This window comes from Asterias amurensis, chromosome 9, assembly GCF_032118995.1.
Source record: "Asterias amurensis chromosome 9, ASM3211899v1".
Taxonomy (NCBI): domain Eukaryota; kingdom Metazoa; phylum Echinodermata; class Asteroidea; order Forcipulatida; family Asteriidae; genus Asterias; species Asterias amurensis.
The window spans coordinates 606,002-620,045 of NC_092656.1; the positions used below are offsets into that span (position 1 = coordinate 606,002).

At 38.3% G+C, this 14,044-nt stretch overlaps 1 protein-coding gene across 5 annotated transcripts in view; it reads right to left on the reverse strand.

Annotated features, from left to right (window-relative positions):
• LOC139942139 (uncharacterized) overlaps positions 1-14,044 on the reverse strand; it is a 43,411-nt gene that overhangs the window by 19,009 nt on the left and 10,358 nt on the right. For all 5 annotated transcript variants that reach the window (XM_071938864.1, XM_071938865.1, XM_071938863.1 and 2 more), the window contains 4 exons: positions 12,497-12,630; positions 3,159-3,204; positions 1,392-1,463; positions 160-230 (listed from right to left, as the gene is read on the reverse strand). In XM_071938864.1, the coding sequence (XP_071794965.1) occupies positions 160-230; positions 1,392-1,463; positions 3,159-3,204; positions 12,497-12,630 (323 nt within the window). The remainder of the gene's footprint in view (positions 1-159; positions 231-1,391; positions 1,464-3,158; positions 3,205-12,496; positions 12,631-14,044) is intronic.

Below are 14,044 nucleotides of genomic sequence, written 5' to 3' on the forward strand. Positions count from 1 at the left end.
TTAGGAATATTTACGGAACCTCAGGTTCTGGGGTTCGACTTGGTCTATTTGCAATCCCCTTGAAGTGCCGCATCAGTCCTGAACAAATCTTGTTTTTTCAACAATAGATTGTCTTGCCCTTCTCCCTTGTAAAGAAAAACAAGAAGAACGTGAACTAACCTTTCTAAATCCTTGCAGCGATCGTCTGAACGCTCCAACTCTTGCTCTGTAACAGTGAATTTTCTTTGAACCTTTGGAAGATAATGAGCATCAGTAAATGTGTTAGAATAGATCCATCCATCAAGATCAAAACAAACAACTGCCAACTGACGCTTGATTTTTAAAACAACATTTTTAAGGGGCCATCCATAATTTTCTCAGTCATACAAAGATTGGTCGGGTGTCACAAATTCAATTTTGAAAGAATTGTTTTTGATAATACTACTTATGGGGAAGGAAGGAAGATCCTCTTTGTACGACCAGAAAAATGTTGGACAGTCCCTAAGATGAGAGAAATAATTGCTGATATGACAATTTTCACCACCCATAGCATACAGAAGCGATCCCCTTGGCATACAACTGGTGTGGCTTGTGTTTTATTTGTGCATGTTGGCATTTCTGAAGAATCTGAACAATATAGCCTAGGTGCAGCCAAACCATCATTTCCCGCAGGAAAAAACAAAAAAACTTGTAAACAAAATAAAGGTAGCCACACAAGTTGTTCCCCATGAAAACCTGCAATGGATACCAAAATTGCACAATAATATGACAAGGCACACATGTAAGCTCCCACTCCCAAAATAAAATAACCACTGGACAAAAAACTTACTCCATTCCATATCACATACATGTACATACTGGGCTCAAACTTGAGAGTAAATACCACAAGACTGCCAGCACAAATTTTACACACAAAAATTGTTTTTCTTTACATAAATTCACGTTGAAACAATAGTACAAAAGATAACAGAAGTATGGATTGTCACGTCAGTGCAAAAATGCCCAGTTTCACTTTGCAAAAGTGTAGTCTCTAACACAAAAATGCTCCAGGCAAAAATGTAGTATCTTGCCACATTTTTATTTATTGCAAATGCTTTTTTTTGCACTGACACCACGAATTAACAGAATTCCATCACAAATATAAGCTGATAGTCCTACCAAATACCAGCACATGCACGACAGCTTTCCACTTAGAAAATTTTAATAATTTCTTTACCTCCTTGTACTGAAATTCAAACTGATCAGCTGCGTTCTTCCACTTTATCAGATCCTTCTCAAGTGTGTTGATCTTTTTAGTTTTTAAAGCAAAGTCCGCAAAAAGTAGGCGTAGAGAAGAATGAAAAAACAAAATGCCCCGTGATGGGGGACAAAGTTAGAATGGTTAGTAAAATATAAAATTCAAATTAGGGTACCTCATCATATTTACGATCTGACTCCTCTGAAGTCTCTTTGAATTGCCGCACTTGGGACTCAAGTTCATTGATCTGAAGAATGGGCGGGGCAGGGGCGTGTCCAGATGGGCGGGGTTCCACATCAGGAAAGGAAGGTGCCGAGAGACAGTCCATGAAGCATACATCCATTACAAGTAGGAAAGAAATACACATAAAGCAGGGAAGAGTTTAGCCAAGGGAAGAAAAATAACACAAGAAAAGGGTTACGAGGAATAGAGTTGATGATGAGAGATGGATTGAAAAACAAAAGACCGGGAGTGTATTTCACAAAAAGATATACAACACATTTAAAGATGAAAGGGAGGAAGGGATGCAGAATATGACGAACAGAAACAAACAGAGAATATTCAGCGAGAGGAAAAGAAAGAAAACAAAATTGATTTAATTTCACCTTTCAAAGCAGACGGTACTTTATCAAAGAAAAACACAAAGCAAATTCAGGGTTGCAAACAAACTGTGGATTGTGACAACAAATGTTTTTGGCCAGACTTCCAACAAAACATTTACGACAATACTTTGAAAAGATATTAATATCGTCATGCATGGTACTCATTCAACAACAAAGATTTCAAAACAGTGATAGAATTTAGAAATTTATACACAAATGGCAACCAGAGTACAGAAATACAACACCAGTATACAAAACTAAAATGCAGGTCATGATCTTTTTTCTGCGACTTCTTCAAGTTCAGGTGACAAAACTGGAAAATATTCACTAAAACCTGAATGCAAACAGTTGTGAATATGGAACTTTAGAATCAATAACCATTGTCCTGCACAAAGCGCTTTGTTTGCATTTTTAGGTGAACCCGTCATTGCCCAGACATACACACTAGTCGTGATTGATTATCACGAACAAGGACAACCCTCTCGTTTCAAAAATTATAATAGGACCAACAAATTTACGGTTGACTAGAGGAATATCTGGGGTTTACAAATGGTTTTATGTATTCCTTTATGTGCATTGGGGGTAAAATTATCCAGCTGTTACGCTAGACATGTGAACAAGATCATACAGTTCTGCAGACAAAAATCAATTTCTCGTGAAATGATGAACTAAATTTTATTGCAATGGATTGTCTTTCATTCCAAACAAGTCTGGTCACACTTAATAATAACTCTTTCTAATCTGAACTCGTCATTGATTGGATTTCAAACACTTTCCATAAAATTGCAATCTGTGTAATTTTTACAAATCCCAAGAGAAAAAGCAACAATTTGCTCTTTTTCATTTTAATCTCCGAGCATTCTGATCTTTTTAAAACATTATTTCCTCCAAACTTGCTGAGATTGAACCTTGTTTCTTTAGTAGAGAATTTATTTCAGAGCATTCTGATCACATTGATCAAGCTCAACTGAATCATCATCCATGGTTGCACCATATTGGTAGTCAGGTTCCCTGTTTCCTGTGCAGCGCCATTTTAAGTGACGCACTCTATGGGTTAGACACACACCACATCGTCACATGTAATACAACTCCCATAGTGGCAGACAATGGGCAGATGAAAGCCGTGTGTGATATTGATGCAATGGGGTCTGTACTTTGAATAAATTTGTTAATCAAATGAGGTTTGCAGTACAACTCTTTTGAGTAGTCTTGTTGGTTCTGAAAAGACTCAACGCTTCGATCAGTATTCTCTGATCGTTTTCGTTCAGTCTTCTTTTTTTGCCAGAAAAACTTATTTTATTCTTTTTTAATAAGATTTAGCCATCACCGAGGAAGCCTACCTTCTCATCATCAGACATGCTCCTAGTCTCAAGAGCCTTGGTTGCCCTGGGAACAGAAAAAAAATATAAAAGAAAGAAAGAGAAGATTAATAGGCTGTCTTTCTTCACACAAAAAAGGAAGAAATTACAGTTGGGACATTGTGTCTCAAAATTTGCTGTAACCAAAGAAAAAGAATTAAGGCGATAAACTCAGAATACAAAGAGCCATAAACAAATGAAGAGGAAGAGTGACATTCAGACAGGCATAATTTGTACTTGGCTCATTGGAGGAATATCAAATCTTGTCCGGCTTTTAATTTTACAATTCTTTTATACTACATGTAATTGGTTATTATGATGAAAAATGTACAATTTGCCTGTAATGAAATGCCCTGGATTGTACTAGGTCACTCTTTTTGTTAAACTAGATGACAACTGTTTTTATGGTGGTACCTTTACATGTAAAATGACAGAATTAAAGTAGGCTTTCCACATTCAAAACAGGATGCCCATAAAACTAAAAGCCAGCCAGACAACACATTGCATGTCTGCGGGGAAACAGGTACATTTTCCTGTGCTGAACACGGTAAAAATCATGTACATGTAAATAAGACAACACAAATCCAAGTTTGTTTTGTTCTATTTCCCAGTGGACTACATGTAAACTTGCACCTGCTAAAATAATAATACCAAATCAATTACCGGGTTTTCATGTTCACATAACAGGTGTCTAACACACAGTATACTATGTAGCATTATGGTTTTTACGGAGGATTGAATTAATTATCATAAGCATTCACAGGTTGTGTGTCTAGCTAGTGAAACTACAGAGCTCTCATCATGAAACACAGTCATCTTTCAATGACTAATACATAGTTCATTACCAATGCAGGTCTGCTAGACATAGCTTGCACACCACAGGGATGCTGACGTGCATATACCTAGCCCCTGCATGTAATAAAAATGAGCACTGTACACTGAAGTGCTATGCAACTTTAGAATGCAACTCACGAATCAGCGTTGTTGCGTTAATAATGTGCCAGTACAAATCCTGGCACCCACACTAATACCATCCCATGCTACAAAACAACCATTATAATTCTAAAGAGTATGGTAATGTACACATTATAAATGGACCGATACACATCAAAACTGATTGTGTCTTTAAAAAAATATAAATCTTTCCAACCCCAATAAGAGTTACGGATCCCCCAAGGAATGTGAGGGTACAGTATGCATGAGAATGAATAAATCAACATCAAATTTGACCTCTGTTAATAACTGATTTAATATCAACACTCTGAAGTTCCTGTTTGAATGGTAGAGCCGAAAATGATTAAACAGAAATGATCAACTTGATATGACCCAGTCGTCAGACAGCACTTGACCAATGACCGCAGCGCTTCAAACAAACAGGAACTAGACTTCAATACCGAATGATGGGAAGTGGGTACATGTAACCTGGGATCACCCATTTTTACAACCCATCTAAAACCAGAACATAACCTCTTCCTAGAATATCCACAGCTAAATTACTCAAGTATCAAACTACTAACAAGACCATGACAGGTCACAATTTCACCAACTGCAGGAACTCTACATGATGCATAAACATTGGTCAACGTTGCTTTAAATTGAAAGAACAATCACATGGTACCTAAATTTTTACTGACAAAACAGAGTGTCCTACACTGTCCCAAAGACAAGGAGAGCTAAAGTGAATTGTGAATTGGGTTTTCAATCCTTGCCAGATTGGTGGATTTTCTCTATTTAGGGTTTTCCAACTCGCATACTAAATCAGACATGAATTTGTCACCTAAAACTGACATTTTGCATTATCTGCAGGCCTACAGGTCACAGTTCTACTCATTTTTTAGGGTAACTTGATTTCATTAACAGAAATTTATAAACCACGTTATTAGTCGCCTGTTTTTTTTCTGTGCAACATCCATTTTCCAGATCACACCACTGGTCCCTGGGAATTGTTCGACTGTCAGCAAAACAGCTCAAGAAAATTTGTTCATTCATTGCCCTGTTTCTATCTTTCAGGCACCAATCTTTCCCCGGTCTGTCAGTCAGAATTTCAGGTGTGGTGGATGTCAGACCAGCTGTGTATTATTTTGACATACATTTACAGGAAATCCTCTGCCCATGGTCCAACTAGTTTCTGTATTCACAATCAGAGATTGTCTCCTTTTTCATGTATTAATGCTTGAGTGTCAAATTATTCAGCGCTTATTAAGGCTACAGATTTTTCACACCTTGGAAAATGAAGCCAGCTGGGGCCTAGAAAAGCAATGTGACACTGTGTCTGTGTTTTTATTAGGGTAGTACTTTCATTTCTGGTTGCTATTTGTACTTCAGAAACGGCAGATTGTTACTGATGCCTCACTCAACCAAGGGTCATGGTTTGGTTGTTGTGAGCATATGCTGATTCATAGATGCAGTTACGAAGCAAGATGCAACAAAAGTTTCAGCTGAATGCAGTATAATAGGCGGAGAAAACAACAAAAACCGTCACAGTATTTTCATAAGACTATGTAGGCAACTAGGCATCAATACTTTGTATATATTTGGTTTGCTGTAACACCATGTGTATCTACTTGCCAGGTAGAGTTGGTTCTTAGAGAACTGTCTTTCTTTATTCTACTACCACACAGTAGATTTACATGTATTGGATATTCAGGAGAATTCTCAACTAGGCACCATTATCAATTATGACGTGGTATTATGCATTTGATAATCAGAAATAATTTCTTGACTCCATTGGATTATTTACAAGTGTTTGGTCACAACTTGGATCTAAAGTAACCATCTCTAAAAATTGCACACTGTTGCTGGTTGGTGTATTGTCAGTTTATACTTTCATTTGCAAAGAAATAACATCCGACTTCATTATACATTGTACCTGACTATATAAATTCACATTCATTTTGTTCAGACGGTCCCTTTCAGTGGAATGAGCACGAATCCTATTCAACAGAACAAGACATTAAATTATGACAGGCTCTGATGGCAATAAAAACTACACTGCATTGAGAGATGCACACACGCTGGCTCTAAGCCTCCTGGCAAAGATATTTTCCATCTTTAGAACCACAGGAATGTACTTGGAATATCACAATCACATTATAAAACAGCTTTGAGGCAGGTCAACCAGCGCTTTACGATTCCCAGGAGTTTTAATTTAACCTCGTGCTTTACATGTAGGGCTAAATAAACCATGGGTTTATTTAATCTCAAATTACATTTTGTAATCTTAGACCAAGGTTAAACAGAATGAGAAGGGCAAAGTCTGCTCTCAAAAAGATCTTTACACGGTATTAACCAATTAACATTTTAAGATTCCCACTAGTCCCCCCCCCCCCTACATTTGATTACACTGCCCCTTGCTTTTTAAATGATTAACTAATGGTGTCAAATCCATGTGTGGTTGCACTGTGAACTTCAAACAATTATTTCAAGAGATTTCACCCGCAGGATAAAAGACTACAAGATCCGATCTCCTTTGGGTTTACATGTACCTTTGACATGGGCCCAATTTCATAAAACGAACTCCATCTTAAAAACATTAGCTGGAAGACTTTTGGACTTCAAGACAAAAGTAACGCATGAGCGTAAAAATCCATTATAACAAATTGAAATTAGTTGAAAATTTCAAGCCTTTTTCGATGCTCAAAAGAAAATCCTGTTGTGTTTATTTCGATACCAAAGTTGGACACCTCCTTTAAAGGCAAACGCCTGCTTTAAAGGGGGACACTTCCACAAAGGTACATACGTACATGTAGACACCCCCTTTTGAAGGTATACATAGACCTCCCTTCAATTTTAAAGGGTAGACACCTCCTTTTAATTTTGAAAAGTGGACACCTTCTATGAAAGGACCCTGAGAAATGTAACTCTTCTTGTTTGCAAAAGGTCACTCAATCTACACTTTGAACCCTGTAATGGCAGACATAGTGCAGCTCATTCAGATTTCTCTCTAGGTGCACACAGGAATGGGGTGGGGTGCTTGTACATTTTGTGTAAATGCTGCGGTGTGCAAACAAGGTGTGTATTGTCTGCTATGGCAAGGGCGAAGGCTACACCACTGTAGTTCCTCTCTATTCAACTAAATACAGGACATATCTACAACCAATGTACACTGTGCAAGGTATATGGGATGAACTGAACCATATGATGTAACTAAAGTAGTTTATGGGCCGACTTTTGCCTCACTGATTTTCTAATGAGACTGCTCAATGCTGTACGGACAAACAACATGCATTATAACATTCGATGTGCCTTTACATAGCCGACAGTACGCAAAATAAGGTTTCCTTGGGTTAGGCGCCAAAGGCCCAAAGGCTTGAGTCTGTTCCTTGATGAGAAAATAGAATTAGCTGTTGCAAACTGTATCCAGTGGTACTAATGCAAAAAATATTAAATTACCAGTTGACCCTAGCAAAGTCTTACTGGATTCATTGATGAGTAAATTGTTTTGCTTGTGCGTGTGTTCTTCCAAATTCTTAGTAAAACATTCCTGTTAAGTTTTGCATTACACAGACTACATGTACATGTATAACACCACCAGCCAAGTCAAAAACAAGGACCAGAAGCATTGAAACAGTACATGAAATACTTGTAGGCTACTGCACATGCTTAGTGCATGAACATTGAGTACATGTTGGTAAAAATATGTGGCTTTCTATCCTCCCTACTGTGAACCCTTTTCGGTGCGGTGCGATGGCTCACTGTTCCATGTCAGGTGAAATTACTACTCACTAACTCACTCCATGCATGAGGACAATTCAGTCGCCAGACGAGGCACACTTTAAGAGACTCATCAACATGAAAAGAACCTACCAAGGGTGAATACTGACTAGTGAAATAGTTCACTCCGCAATGGTGTGTTCATCACGATTGGTTTGTTGGGTTTCCTTTTCAGTTCAGTGAGTCAAAGGAATTCCTGGCCTCACATTCTAGTGGGATCTAGGAAGGATGAATTGGATTTGGAAGCCGACTGGGCGAGACTAATAATGCACCCTTGACATGACTTCATATTATTGGAATTTATATGGTTTAGGTAATTATAAAATCAACAAACGTCACAATCCAAAGTTGGTATTGTCAGGCATGATATTTGATCCTTTGAAAAAGGTAAGAAAAGTTTATTGAGTACAAGGGCCGACTTACTTGTACTACATTATGGTGTAGACTTTACTTTTCAGGGTATTTATTCACAATTTTCCTGAATTTTCCAAGGGCAAAAACATCATTAATCAGACTGAAGCAGGAAGAATAATATCATACCTGCATATTACTCGTGAAAATGTTAATGAGAACTTCACAAAAAAACCTTGGAAAGCTAAACTGGTTTAGCCTTAGGTGCGTTGCTTTTAAAGCTAATGACACAAGTGTCAAGACCATGACTCTGAACTAAAAGCCTACAGGAATGGTGCACATGTACATGTACAGGTATACATGCAGTCCCCCTTCTATTCCTAACTGCACTGATAATGATCCACTAATCAATCAATGTTTCCTAACCCAAAAAACACGAAGTTCCACTGGGCTTATTATTCCCTCCACCACAGATGGCCAACTGATGGCACCCATACCAGCACAACTCCAATAAACATTGCCTCTAGATGACCTTACAAGGTTAGAGGTCAACCGAGGTCACGGCAACATCATTATCACTCCTTAAGTGAGGTCAATTATATTTGTCTGGCAAGGATCCAACAGAACCATGTGTGACACCATGGTTTCACCATGGTGAAACACTGTGCTGTACAAGTGCTAGACAGTTCATGGTGCTTGGTTACTGTTATTAGGGAGATCGTGTCAGATTGTCTCCAAGTTTTGAATCAATAGCTCTGCTTTTAAAAGGTATACAGGATTGGTCGAGCTGACAAAAGTCTCAAACAGTGTTCATGAAATAACAACCCAATCTTTCTTGATCCTCCTTCATACTGCACTGACCTTAAACCCCCAAGTCCTTCTGAATACTTTACTTCTACAAGGACCCATTTTACTAAATGGTGCACACACATGATTATCCTGTCAGCCATTTTGGGAATCAAAATAGACACAAAGGAACTGACTCCCAAAAAGGCAGATATTGTATACAGCTCTAGGTGCGATCCGTGTCAAGCGCGGGTCAACAGAAGGACTTGGGGAAGTTAGACTTGCTCTAATAATGTCCAAAGAACAAACATGTCAGACACTTTGAACAGCTGACTGAGGTGCATTCAAAACTTTCATCTGTAAATTCCAACCATTGTAGATGAATTGGATAGTTTTCCAAAGCAGACCTTGTTTGATTGTAACTATGGTGAAGCATGGAAGTAGAAACATACCACACCTAACCTTGGAATGTTTTTTCAGGGTAAAGTGAGAACTCACAGTGTGAGGTTACCCATGACGATGTGTGTAGTCAGGACACATTGATTGCCATTGCCCTTTATAGACCCAACCTAATTATGCACTAACAAGTCACCAAGGCCTGCAGCTATGGTTACTAATCTGATGGAGTCACATTAAAATAATGTGCGAATCATCCAATGAAATCAGGCCAGATTGTAGGGAAAATCCTGAAAAATTGACAGCACTTTCCTTTGGGTGTGTAGATGAACGAAGCTGAAAGTGAAACACCCTTAATTTACATATGTACATAATGTTATCTGAAGTGATACAGACTTTCCAAGAACATTTCAGTTTAATATCTGAAGGGTTGGTGTGTCTCAGTCCAGTTCTGTTTAAAGGAACACGTTGCCTTGGATCGGTCGAGTTGGTCTTTGAAAAGCGTTTGTAACCGTTTTTTATAAAATGCATATGGGTAGAAAGATGTTGTAAAAGTAGAATACAATGATCCACACAAACATGCCTCGAAATTGCGTGGTTTTCCTTTAACCTTGTCGACTAACACGTCGGCCATTTATGGGGGTCAAAATTTTGACTCCCATAAATGGCCGACCATGTTAGTTCGCACAGTAGAAGGAAAACCACGCAATTTCGAGGCAAACTTGTGTGGATCATTGTATTCTACTTTTAAAACATCTTTCCAACCATATGCATTTTATAAAAAACGGTTACAAACGCTTTTGTTTTGACCAACTCGTCCGATCCAAGGCAACGTGTTCCTTTAAAGGCAGTGGACACTATTGGTATACTCAAAATAATTATTAGCATAAAACCTTACTTGGTAACGAGTAATGGGGAGAGGCTGATAGTATAAAACATTGTGAAAAACGGCTCCCTCTGAAGTAATGTAGTTTCCGAGAAAGAAGTAATTTTCCATGAATTTGATTTCGAGACCTCAGAATAAGATTTTGACTGAGGTCTCGAAATCAAGCGACTGAAAGCACACAACTTCTTGTGACAAGGGTGTTTTTTCTTTCATTATTATCTCGCAACTTCGACGCCCCATTGAGCTCAAATTTTCACAGGTTTGTCACATCACGCATATGTTGAGATACACCCAGTAAGACTGGTCTTTGACAATTACCAATAGTATCCAGTGTCTTTAAGTTGGCGCAGAAACCGGAAGAACAAGGCCAAGGGTTTCATCACTGTACAGCAGAGCAAAATACTACACAATGTATATCAAACTTTGCTACTAAAAAATCACAACTTGCTACTCAGTATTTGTGCATGCAGTGTGCACAAAATAAGTTCACACTAATTGTTTTGCTATACAAAATTGCTGGATGATATCTCTCCCTGTTCTTCCGAGAAAATCACAGGGCGATCCATGAAAAATCAGGAAACATCCCAGACAAATCGCAGGCTTGTTGAGATTTATTGGTACAACATTGGTGGTCTGCAATTTGAGCTGCCAATTGTCACAAAAATTGAATCCTTGCATCAGCCACAAGTCACTTCCTGAGACTAGAAGGTTAATAGTCCTTGAATTAATCATGTCAGCAATTTTTATTCAACTGTTCAGGGTTATTTGGCTCCTCAAACCAGGGCCCACCTGCAAGCCCAGAAAGCTCCCATGGAAATAATAATAAAAACCATACATTGTAATGTTTTCATCCCTGTGGAGACATCTTTTGTTCTTTACTGTGTCCCTGCACTTAATGTCATCATATTTACTTTACTGTACACAAGATTCCTTTTTGGAGCGCCCAAGTCTTTAGAATTTTTTTATTGCAAATAATTTCTTGAGTGGTATATCTAGCTATAGGCTCAATACTTTGCTCATGGCAAAGATTCCTATATATCAGATTCTTTTGAAAGTTTTTTTAAATTTTCAGTCCGATGCAGAAGTTTACACTGAGAAAACTTTCCCATGAATAATCTGGTTTCTAGTTTAAAAGATCACCAAAAAAATTTAATTTATATTAATAAAAAAAAACAGTTATCAATCTTTAGGGAATGCACGCATGACAGCTGCCAATCCCAACAGACTTGATTAACCAATCTGAATTAGTGATTGACCATCAAGTATCCTGCATTACTTCCAACAAGTGTAAAAACCTTTGGTTTAAAGTAAGCGTAAGCATCACTTTCATGCACATCATTGGCCCAGTCAATCCCCCATCCCCTAAAACTTTGGTGGGTTGTGCCAACCATGGTTGTAACATATCCAATCAAATGAATTGGCTTATTAAGAAAGTTCCAAGTTGGTTTAGAATTTAACAAGATTGTTAAATTTCAATTGTTCAACAGAGCGCTCTGAGCCATAAACATGTTCCTCGTCAATAGCTGAATAGAGGTTTGTAAGAGGAGGCACCAATTCAAAGTCATTTAGTCCTGTGATTCTACCTTTCTGTCAATGAAATAGTGCCTGAAACTATTCTTGCTTAGGTAGGCCATAGTTCCTTGGTTAGGACTTTTTGCTTGTGTAGTGCAAACTTTATGTTTACAAATCATTCTCAGCTTACTTACACAGGCAATAACCACGAGCACAGAAGTTTCCATGGTAAGCAAGAGCCATGGTAAGCAAGAGCCATGGTAAACAAGAGCCATGGTAAGCAAGAGCCATGGTAAGCAAGAGCCATGGTAAGCAAGAGCCATGGTGAGCAAGAGCCATGGTAAGCAAGAGCCATGGTAAGCAAGAGCCATGGTAAGCAAGAGCCATGGTAAGCAAGAGCCATGGTAAGCACGAGCCATGGTCAGCACGAGCCATGGTAAGCAAGAGCCATGGTAAGCAAGAGCCATGGTCAGCATGAGCCATGGGCACAGCAAACCACTGGCAGGAACACTTAGCTAGAGGGGTGTCTGGGTGTCTTTTGGACACACTGTTTTATTCGTCTGATGTATTGTTAAAACAAATTGGACACCCAGTTTTTGACACCCTTTTACCAAGTCTTGGCTGAAACCTTGAGGAACAAACATGTCTTAAGAATGGCTGCAGTTTGATGACTCACCTTATGTGTAGTTCAGCTTGCTCTTCTACTTCAGTGAGTTTTGATGAGAGTTCATCTTTCTGTGTTGTGAGTCTTGAGATATCATCGTCCATAAGCTGTGTCTTGCGGATCAAGTCTTCCTTCTCTGCCTCAGCCTAAGGAAAAGTAATCCAAAAAAATATTGAGAAATTAGAAAATATTGACCTGAATTGTACAGTCAACCAATTCAATCAACAGGTATACAAGTACTGAAAATAAAACAATTTATTTTCATCAGATTAAGAAAGCTGCTTGCCAGTATAACAGTGTTCTTGATAGGCAAACAATCACATTGGAATATGTGTGGGAGGAAAGAGCTGTATCATATGGCATCAAAACATAAGAACCCAGACGAGATGTGCAATGTAAAATACAGTGATGTGATTCGACGAATGTGATATGACTTGTGGGTCTGGGTACTCTCTTATTCTAGACCAAGAACCACCCAGATGTTAAAAAAATTCTGTATAGAAATACAAAACTACAGGTTTGAACACAATGTGGACTACAAACAGTTCTTTCACCCTTAGCTGATTGCTTTTCATCTTCCAAGAAAACTGAAAGGCTTCAAAAGGAGATTTTAAGAAAAATCTGGAAAGCAGGAAAAAATCCTAAGAAATCACCTGTCTGCTAATCCTGAATGATTTAATACTCAAATTGACCTTTATTTTAAGCGTAAGTAATTTACATCCATGGATTATTTATATTCATAGACTAGTTTACTGAATGTTGTTTGATATAACCCAAGGCTGTGATACAAAAACACATGGCATACTTGACTCTACATGTACCTTGGAATATATGCATAGCAATCATAAGCATTTAGAGGGAATATTATACAGTCAGTATGTTTGTACACCAATGCACCATGAGCTAAGTTACCATGAGCTTGGCATCCCCCATTCATGGTTTGCTACACTGAGCACACTACACATGTGTGATACATGTACATTCATGGTTACATTCATGGATACATTCATGTGTATTATGAAAATTCCGCTTCCAATATGGAACTTGCTCATTTAAGTCAACGCAGCATGTGCTCCTTTTTCCAATGTGAAATGACTATAATGAGCTCCATACCACAGCAGACCTCAAAATAACCCACTGGTGCCCTGTGCTTTTGCCGTAGTGCCCTCTGCAAGGTTCCAATACAAACTGACATTTCTCTCAAGTGCCCCTTACTAGAGCAAAATTGCTGCGCTCTTCAAGAGCAAAGTTCAAGGCCTACCATAAGAAATCATTTTAGATCAAGGCGTGGCAAAGAGCAGACCAAGAGCAGAAAGTACATGTAAGGTCTGGACAAGTACCCAGGGGTCATGCACAGCCCCAAGATAATGAAGGGTACAGAAAGAGATTCAACCCCAGGCCAAATTAACCCCCAAAAAATGAAATAAAAAGTCAAATTAAAAAAATAAGGAAAAAGCAGAGCACACAAACACTGTACGAGTACTTTCAATTTTAAAACAAATAAGGAAAAACAATATAAATAGATAGCTAACAAGTTTTGATATTGTTGTAATGTCTATA